Source organism: Stigmatopora nigra, chromosome 9 (genome assembly GCF_051989575.1).
Source record: "Stigmatopora nigra isolate UIUO_SnigA chromosome 9, RoL_Snig_1.1, whole genome shotgun sequence".
In the NCBI taxonomy this organism is placed as follows: domain Eukaryota; kingdom Metazoa; phylum Chordata; class Actinopteri; order Syngnathiformes; family Syngnathidae; genus Stigmatopora; species Stigmatopora nigra.
The window spans coordinates 2,228,583-2,238,980 of record NC_135516.1 but is presented as its reverse complement, the minus strand read 5'-3'; the positions used below and the strand labels follow the sequence as shown (position 1 = coordinate 2,238,980).

The window sequence follows — 10,398 nt, the reverse complement described above, 5'->3', positions numbered from 1 at the left end:
CCTTGTTCCTCGCTTGTGTCGTTCATTGCCTTGAGAGTTGTGTCTTCAGTAGGTGAGAGTTTCTGCAAATGTTTTATATATGTGTAAACACGCGTATACCAACGCATACGCGCGCATACTCACACCCCCCCCCACACACACATCCACCCCCCCCCCCCCAAACACACACACACACACACCTCCACACACATACACACACCCTGTTACGGCTGGCAGCCTGGACACACACTATGTAGGTGTGTGCTTTCTTTTCTTTACAGTTACCTGCAGCTGTGGCTCCACCCCTGTGACAAAGCCCTGCCCAGGCCAACACAGCTGTAATTAAATCCCCAATCGTCACTCCTTCAATCAAGATTCACATCCTGCCCTTATTTAAACCCTTTTCAGTTGTCAGTTCGCCCTTGCCTTTGCCTTTGCCCTTGATGCCTTGCTGAGTTGCAGGCTTGGGAGTATGTTACTCCCTGGTATATTTTGTATGTGTTGTTAATGATTTTGGGTTGCATAGGGGGACTTGAGATAAGTTTAGACACCTTTGGGTATACATATAGTTTGTGCATTTAGACACAGTTATTCCCCTGTCTAGATTATATTACATCAGTTTAACAGTGGCATCCTATGGTCTTATTTCCTGTATTTTGTGGGTGTTCATTTGGACACCTGTCTGGGAGGGGGTTTTACCGTGTTTATTTGAGGGTGCCACTTTAATATCTCGTGCTTCCCCTATGTTATCCCGTAGTCTGTTTTAATGACTTTATTGTAAATAAAATATAACTAAGGCTACTTGCAGTGTTTGTCCGAACTCATCTTTGACCAAACCTGTCTGCTGTGATAGTTGCGACTCCCTGGTATATCATACCCCAGGGGGAGTCGTAACACACCCCCATTGGAAAACAATGCCCTCAGCTGCTTAACTAACAAGAAAATGATCAGACAGGTTTAATAGGTTTTTTTTAAATGTTCCTTTAATTTGTGCCAGCAGTGTATGTTCCAAGCATGGAGTTATTCAGAAAAAGAAGTAAGCGCCGTACAACCACTTATGGTAGTTATGTTTTACGATGTGCAAACAACAAGAATAGCAATGTAAATTATAATTTTTTAAAAATCTAAATGATAATTCTAAGTTAACTTGAAATAATTATACAAGTGATATCGAGGTGATAAAGGTCTTTCAAATGTTTTTATTCCGATTGGAATCATACCAAAATTGCCTTAAATCCATCATTCAAAAACCTACCTTTCTCAGCTCTTTGACCTTATTTTACATAGTCATACTTTTTATGTAAAGATTATTCAAAATAAAAGGCCATTGATTCACCGTGTGATTTGTTGACATGATCTGGGATATTGGGCCTACCTACACAAAAGCCATCTGTCCACCAATATGCAATTTACTTTAACATGGTACAACTCCATATTTTAATGTAATCAGACATAATCATGCCATAAGGAAATCAGACAACAAATGCTGGATGTTTTGCATTGACTCGCTTTTTAGACATGATAGCAAGCAATGTCCATGATAATGCTAAGATAATTTGAAGTGTGGCTGTTGGGCAAGGGTTTAGCGCACACTGGTACTGACCGGTGCATATGAGAAATACATATTTACGTTTTAAATCTCATGCACATGGGCCACCACACAATAAAATGAAATGTTGCACCCACTGCATCGCGTTGTGGAATCGGTGAATAGAACACCTGTGATTATTGCCAATCTAAATCATATAAATGTGATTTTGGCCACCTATTAGAGCATACCATTTGATATGCTAGAATTGCTTTACATTTAATTAATTTGCATTGTAAAATGATTTGAGATATCCTAGGTTTGAATTACAATTATGTTCAATTCAAATCCCAAGGCAGCAACCATTGTTCCCTAAATTAAGAATTCATTTTCTGTCAATTAATTGATATTTTATTCTAACAATGTATGCAGAGGTTCATGTGCATGTGTGATGATGAAAAGATATAGGAAAAACATTTCCACCTATGTACTGTGCTCAGATGTTTACCGGAAGCCCTTTATAGTGATGATGCCCCTTAGCCATCCTAAACATACCTTTACATCGCAACACATCAGTATTCGCAATTCCAAACTGCATCCCGCTTAGCTGAACTGTAATGACATACTGGTTGGTTGAACAAATGGCTTAAGTGAAGTGGCCACGATAAACGCCGTTATGTGATGAAAAATGGATAACGTTGAACCCCTCCGCTTAACTCCGGGCAGGGTTAATAAGAACTCTCGGGTCAAACCGAAGGAGAAAAGGGAGGAGAACAAAGGAGGGGGAAATTCAGTAGTTCCTCAACTCAACATCATCAGGGGGGCTTGCTTCCACTTTTCTCTTTCCCACATCTTTCCAGTTGGTGCTCAAAACCGTTCCGTTCGACTCCGTCTGTACAGGCAAATAGAGAGAAGGGAGGGGGTGGGGGAACGATAATGCAGTGAAATAATGCTATTACATTTACAATTTAGTTATGCTTTCATCTCAAATTAGATGACAACAGCGGTACTGGATGTATTAATTTTAAAACATTTGAGGGTTTAACCTGTTTCAGAAGATTCAGTGGGATTGAAGTGAGCACTCACACTGATGAATTGACTCATGGGGAAAAAACTAAGTGTTTTTTTTTCTAAAAGAGCGCATGCCAAAAAAAAATGTATCCATCTAAACGAGAGAACAGTTTCAAACCACCAGCATTAGGATTTTTTTTTTTAAATTTTATTCCTGTCTTTATCATTGTTGCTTAAGAATTTGGTTAGAATCCATGCAAATGTGTGCACATTACAATGTTAAAGAGAGATACAGATTTCTACATTGGAAGCACTATACACTGAAAACATGACCGAAGGGGCCCCTAAACTACATCACGCAAGCAAGATTCATTCTGCCACGGTCATTTAACCGACTCCACCACTTGAACCAGTGTTCTGATGAGTTGGGCGAATTCGTCTTAGTAAGCGCTCCATTGCTAACAGCAGCCTAAATGGAGCACAGCAATAATCTCCTATCATTACTATGTTGATGGTTTCATTCATAGCTATAGTATCTAAAAAAAGTAAGATTATATATACAGGGTGTGTCAAAAAATGTACTCACTTTTAGAATGACCTCAAAATTTTAAAGCGAGTAACGCCATAAACCATAGGGAACTCGTTTATATTGGTTTTATTGTCTCCATTTGCAAAAAAAGGTGACAGCGCTTCAATTGAGACTAAACCTTCTTACAAAAGGTTAAAATAAACGAGGAATCAAAATATCCAATGGATCCCCGGTCAAACACAGAACTCATGAAAGCGGTACAGTTACCAATGAAGTTGGCTATTTGCACATGTAAAGCAAACACGGCTGGACAAGTCCCTGTCTCATTGGGGAAAAAGCGAGCAGACGAAGCAGCCAAAGAAACCGCAAACTCTGCAAACACGTGGATTTAATTGAACTAAACCAAAATGGCACATACAAGTACTGTCTTGAGATCATTGACACACTTACCAAGTGGGTTGAGATATGCCCATCAAAGAAAGCTGACACCATTGCAGTCGCAAAAGCCATATGCAAAAGGATCATTCCAAGCCATGGAATACCACGAGTCATTTGGAGTGATAATGGTGCTTACTCCGTGAGCCACGTGGTCCAAACTGTGGGACGGCATCTTGGAGTCAACCTGAAATATCGTTGCGCCTGCCGCCTCCAAAGTCCTGGACTCGTTGAAAGAACCAATGGAACATTAAGACTCAGACTGGTGGTAGAAGAGAAAGGAGAAACAGATCCCCTCACTCAGTGATTATACGAAATGTTCCAAGAAAGAACTGTGAAAAATACAAATGATCAGTCGACATCTTCTCTGTCTCCCACACAGGAGGTCCTGTCCCCAGGCGACCTTATACTCGTCAAGGTGATAAAAAGAAAGTGCTGGTCATTTCCACATTGGGACAGGACCTCACCGCCTTCATCCCTGCCGGCGCATCCTACTCAGTCCATGATGCCCTACAAACTATGAAGAAGATACAGGACGCTATAACCAAAGATCAGATACCACAACAAAGATGGCTTGATTGGTTCCTCTTGGGCTCATGGACACAGACTACCGCTCGTGACTGTCATTGCTCTTGTGCTTGTTATCCTAACCTGTTGTTTGCCCTGCTTCTCAACTTTGAACAAACGTACGATTATTGTTGGAACCCAGCTAATGCTAACTCGTATACATATGCAACAATTCATATCCCAATCTGACCCTGATGTTGTGCTACTGCATGACACTGATTAATATGTCTTTTCTATTGTGAGACATCAGGCCATGAGGCAATCGTCCCAAACGGGAGGTCAAGGGAGCGATTCTCACTCAGCTCCTCGAGGGACTTTCGCCCACTCCTAGTCGATCTAAACTCCAGTTCGAAGTAATTTGTGAAGAATTTTGTTCAAAAGTAGCGTCGCTAACGAACAAGGTTATGATGTGTTTATACTCACACAGGAGGGAATTGTAAGTTTATAATAGTTTTTGTGAGTATAAAAGCATCGTTCTCATACAAACTGTGAATAGCTGAGATCAGCATAAACACTCAACAGTCTGACTGATTAATCAATCTTAGTCTTGTGATTGAGATGACATGTCAGCACAAACCCTCAACTGTCCGACACTGATCAATTACCTTTTCCCCTGCAAATGACTGAAACCTGTCTGTCCAAAGTCCTGGTGACAACTGTCAGTTTCGCCTGTATTTAAGACTCACTTGCTGGTCATTCAGTGAGAATTGCGAGGATAACAGACTGTGAGCGGCTCACAGCTGTTTGAGCATTCTCCAACAATCCTGCAGTCCGGTAATAAATCTATTTCCTATTTAAATTGATCTCACTCTTTCTTAACCTGCTCCTGAAGTTGTATTTTCAGATCTATCACACCACTTTCATTCCCTTTTATAAAAATTATATATTTTCATGGGGCAACATTAAAGAATTGACTGATATAATGTAAAGCAGTCATTAACTTGCCTAATAACAGAAATGGATAATTTAATTAATCTTCAAAATAACTGAGGGGGGCATTTGAAGAGAGAAGAAAGTTCAGTTCAGGAAAGTACTGACTTGGTGTACAGCACTCAGCCTAGCTTGCATCATCATCAGCAAAAACAAATCGATAATCACAGCGTCAGTGAATCCCAGCTGTCTGAAAGGTGGAGTTAGCATGAAGCATGAAGATACACCCTTAAACCTCCCCTCCAATATAGAGGTTGTGTCTTTCAACACTCGGGACACACAATGTTGTGTCTTCCAACACTCGGGACACTCAAGGTTGTGTCTTCCAACACTCGGGACACTCAAGGTTGTGTCTTCCAACACTCGGGACACTCAAGGTTGTGTCTTCCAACACTCCGGACTATCACGAAATAGGCCTGGCTGGGAGCTTTTAATTTAAGAAACATCCTTTTTACCAGAATAGAATACAAATTGTCACTGCACATTTACTTGGTGGGATAGCAGTGTGTGCTTACTTTCAGAGTTTGCTTAAGGAGTAGTGAGAATTTTACATAAAACTACTCTTTTTTGTTGGGGTGGGGGGTTGAAATATTCGAGAAGCACTGTTCTTAGCCAAAGAATATTAACCTGACAGGAGTCCCTATCACCGCTCTAGGACAGTCTATCTTATAAGGGTTGGCCGGTGAGTAACAACCACTATATGCAGGACAACCCTTTCTTGCAGGACGACCCTTTCTGCTCAAATTTTGCATCGCACATGTAACCTCGTTGAGGAAGACTATAACGGGCCTACTCTAGCTTTGTTTGGATTTCGAATCACCCATGAAAATTATGCCTATCCATCCTAAGACATCTAAGGCATCTCATGACCCCTAGAAAAAAAGTGACATTGCGAGATATGCTAAAGGCGGGCAATTAATATGCCCATCTAGCACACCATTTTGGCATAAATTAAACTATCGAGTGTTAGAGGAAAAAAAGCAAACATTTGGAAAATGCCAACAAAATCCTTTTACAAAGACAGCAAGCGAGTGGTAACACGGTCAGGTTTTTAAAAAAATGAAGGCTGTTAAGTGCACCTTATAGTGTGGAAAATAGTTGATTGTTTACTGCAGGCTTGAAAAAAACAGAGACATACAGGGCCAGCGAGATACTCACGAAAGACTTATTCATGGCACGCCGTATCTCGTCCGAGCCATCGGCATAGATTTGCTGAAAGAGCTGGTTGAGTGCTGCATCACCCTCCAATTTCTCATTTTTCTCCTCCTCGCTAATGTCCACCACCATCTTGTCCCATTTGTGGCTTTGGTGGATCCTTGTAATGCACTGATCTGTTAATGACAATACACTTAACAAATTAGGTTCTGCAAAACTAAGCAAAGGTAAAACATTCCAGCAATTATTCATTGCTTGAACCATACTTCTCAACTCAGTCAGTTTTGATCTTCTAAAAGTTTGTCGTACTAGTGTAGGTTTTGCATAGGTTTTACAGTCCTACTTTGCCTTTCAATTTGAGAGGGATTATATTCTTCAAGGCTGCAATAACAGATAACTTGGAAGGGCAATGAAGGTATTCCAAACATAGATTTGAATAAATAGGGTATAAAATAGACAGTAGGCATATTGGGGGCAAGTGCGGCCATACTCCCCCCAATGAGTCATCACCTTATCATGGTGGTGGGGTTTGTCTGTCCCAATGATCCTTGGAGCTAGGTTGGCTGGGACCTTTTGCCACTGGTAGGGTCATGGCAAACTGGTCTGAGGTGAGGGACCAGACAAAGCCTGACCCAGAAGACGTCTTATAATGAGCAACATTATTGGATGACATCTTCCCTCGCCCGTACGAGGGTCACCGGGGCCCCACTCTGGAGCCAGGCCTGGAGGTCAGGTGTGACGACAGATGAGTGGCAGCCAAAGGTGAGATCCTTACTGGTCCAATCCCTGGCTGCAGAAACTGGCTTTTGAGAAGTGGAATGGCACGTTTCTGGTTGGGAAAGAGCCTTAGCTCGTGTGCAAGGTTGAGAAATTCCGGTTCGACAAAATCAGGCTCACCTCTACGCACAGCTTGGGTTCCGGTAACACTGCTCTCAAGGGGGGTTGGACAATCTTCCACTTTGGAGTTGCTCACGGTGAGTGGCGCCGAGTGGGTGCGGGGATACTTGTTGCCCCCTGGCTCGGTGCCAGTATATTGGGGTTTACCCCGGTGGACAAGAGGTAGCTTCCACCCATCTTCGGGTGGGGGGACAGGACCTAACTGTTGTTTGTGCGTATGCACCAAGCGGTGCTTGGAAGGGGTGCTGGAATGCCCATTTGAGGGACTCCATTGTTCTGCTGGGGGACTTCAATGCTCATGTGGGCAATGACAGTGAGATCTGGAGGGAAGTGTTGGGAAAACGGCCCACTGATCGGAATCCGAGTGGTGTTTTATTGTTGGATTCCCGAGCTCTTCGAGGATTGACAATAATGAACATCATGTTCAAGCATAAAGGGTGTCTATATGTGCAATTGGCACAAAGACACCCTAGCCCCCCAGTTTGATGATCGACTTTGTGGTCGTCTCATTGGACCTACTACCGCATGCCTCGGTCACAGGTAAAGAGAGGGGCTGCCAACCGGCAGGAGCTGTCAACCGATCACCACATGGTGGCGAGTTGGCTCTGATGGTGGGGACAGATGCCCGTGCAGCCCAGGAGACCAAAATGTTTTGTAAGGGTCTGCTGGTAACACCTGTCAGAGTCTCCTGTCAGAAGGAGTAACAATTCCCATCTCTGGCAGAGTTTTTCTCACGTCTGGGATGAGGCGGGGAACATTAAGTCCGAGTAGACCATGTTCCACACTTCTGCTGCTGAGGCAGCATACCAGAGCTGCGCCCGCAAGGTGGTCGGTGCCTGTCGTGGCGAAAATCCCAGAATGCGCTGGGAGACACCAGCGGTAAGGGACACCGTCAGGCTGTAAAAGGAGTCGCATCTCGCACTTTTGGCCCATGGGACTCCAGAAGTAGCCAGTAGGTGGCCAAGCGGCACGCGACTCTGGTGCTCCATTAGGAAAAACCGGGGCATGGCAGGAGCTCTGTGAGGTCATGGAAAATTACTTCCGGATTGATTCAAGGAAATGTTGGTCTACCATGCGACGTCTCAGAAGGGGGAAGCAGGTTCGGCAAGGGATTTCGCCCAACATGTGCTTTGTGGACCTAGAGAAGGCGTTCGGCAGTGTCCTTCGGGAGTATGGGGTTCCGGAACCCGTTACACGGGGTCCAGTCCCTTTATGGCCGGTGTCAGAGTCTGTTCCCCATAGCCGGCAGTAAGTCAGATCTGTTTGTCACCGATTCTGTTCACCACTTTTATGGACCGAATATCCAGGCGCAGCCATGGCGTTGAGGAGGTCCAGTACGGTGGCCTCAGTAAGGCATCCCTGCTTTGTGAGGATGATGTGGTTCTGTTGGCTTCATCAAGTCTTGATCTCCAACTCTCACTGGAACGATTCTCAACAGAATGTGAAGCAGTCGGGATGAGAATCAGCACCTGCAAATCTGAAACAATGGTCCTCAGTCAGAAAAAGGTGGGATGCGCTCGCCGGGTCAGGGATCTGGTCCTTACTCAGGTGGAAGAGATTTAAGTACCTTGGGGTCTTGTTGACAAGCGAGGGAAGACTGGAACTGGAGATCAAAAGGCGGGTCGGTGCAGAGTGACAGAGTAGCAGACTTTGCACCGACCGGTCTGTCGTAGTAAAGAAGGAACTGAGCCAAAAGGCGAGGCTCTCCATATACCGGTCGATCAACAACATTCCTACCCTTATCTATGGTCACAAACTGTGCATCGTGGACGAAAGAACAAGATCCCAGATCTAAGCGGCTGAAATAAGTTACCTCCGCAGGATGTCCCGACTCTTTATTACAGAAAAGGTAAAAAGCTTGGTCATCCAGGAGGGGCTTGGAGTAGAGCCGCTGCTCCTCCGGATTTAGATGAGTTGGCTGAGGCAGCTGATCAGAGAGCCCCCTGAAAGCCTCCCCCGAGAGGTGTTCCGAGCACGTCCCACTGGGAGGACGACTCGGGGCCGAGCTCGGACACGCTGGGAAGACCATGTCTCCCAGCTGGCCCGGAGTGCCTTGGGATATTCCCGGGAGAGCTAGATTAAGCGGCTGCAGAAAGGGAAGTTTGGGCCTCCCTGCTAAAGCTGCTGCCCCCGCGACCCAACTTCAGATAAAGCGGGAGAAGATGAGATAAGGTGCGGCCATAGTTCCGAGATCTCATAAGATGGAATACTAAAAGATGTTAAAATATGACAGGAGCAAACATAGCAAGATGTTGAGCTAGCTGACCACACTGGCTAGTCTGTTTGTATACTTAACATTTCAAAATGTACTTGCTGTATAAATGATTATACCAGGCAGCCATTGAAAATATGTAGTAAAATACTGAAGTCATAAGCAGTTAACACTCAATTTAGTACACAACATATTTTAAAATATGGTGGGGGGAGGGGAGAGGAGAGAGAAGGGTGACAAAGAGAGTGGTTTGAGGAGTTTTTGGTAGCACAGGCTTAAAAAGAAGCGCATGAGTCAAGTTGGCACCAAAGATAAAACTATGGACTCACTTGCAACCAAGTGTTTGATGTTGGATTCCTGTTCTTCTCGTTCTAGCTTCTCCCATCTGATGGCATTTGTCTTCTTCATCTTTATCTCCACCTGGCGTGAAGAGGGGGAGCAGATGGGGTGGTAGTTGAAACGGAAGTGAAAAATGAACATGGGAAATAACCCTCTGTTAAAAAAATGGTTTGCTTTTGTATGCAGAGACAAAAATAATACTTAGCTAAACTGACATCTTGTACATGTAGACAGCAAATGATTATTGAGGCTGCAGAAGGCACCTGTTCGAAACCACTGTCAAGTCAAGCTTGGTGAGAGCATGGGTGTGTGTAGAAAAAGAGAAGGAGAACAATAGGACAGGATGAGAGAGTGGGAGAAATACACTTAGGGGATATGTGGGGGCCAAACTCAAAGTATGTCGAGACATATTGCACTAATGAGCGGTGCCAGAGGGCTTGTGTAAGAAAAGGAACATGAGCGCGTACGCCCGCGCACACGCCCGCACACACCACCGCACACGCACACACTGTGGCCGGTCTACTTGCAGAAAGACATTTAGCCGACTGACACCTGGCCGACAGCCAACTCGCCGAAAGACCATCTGGCCGAACGTAGAATTAGCCGAACGACTATTTGGCCGACCGACTATCTAGCCGAAGAACATTTAGCCGACGCGCTCGCCCCGTCCCCGGTCCTGTGTGTCCAAGTTTTTCAAACTCGGTCCGTTACTGATCACAACATTCATTTAAAATAACAAGTTACAGATAACAACAGAGGTGTTATAACAGTAGATACTGTAATTTACACCAGAATAGAACACATTGAGATTAATCT

General features: G+C 44.4%; 1 protein-coding gene across 1 annotated transcript in view; it reads right to left on the bottom strand.

Moving 5' to 3' along the window:
• Positions 1-1,158: 1,158 nt before the first annotated feature.
• sugt1 (SGT1 homolog, MIS12 kinetochore complex assembly cochaperone) overlaps positions 1,159-10,398 on the bottom strand; it is a 34,481-nt gene continuing 25,241 nt past the window's right edge. The window contains exons 11-13 of the mRNA XM_077723858.1: positions 9,573-9,663; positions 6,138-6,310; positions 1,159-2,399 (exon numbers count right to left, since the gene is read on the bottom strand). Of these exons, the coding sequence (XP_077579984.1) occupies positions 2,298-2,399; positions 6,138-6,310; positions 9,573-9,663 (366 nt within the window). The 3' untranslated portion in view covers positions 1,159-2,297. The remainder of the gene's footprint in view (positions 2,400-6,137; positions 6,311-9,572; positions 9,664-10,398) is intronic.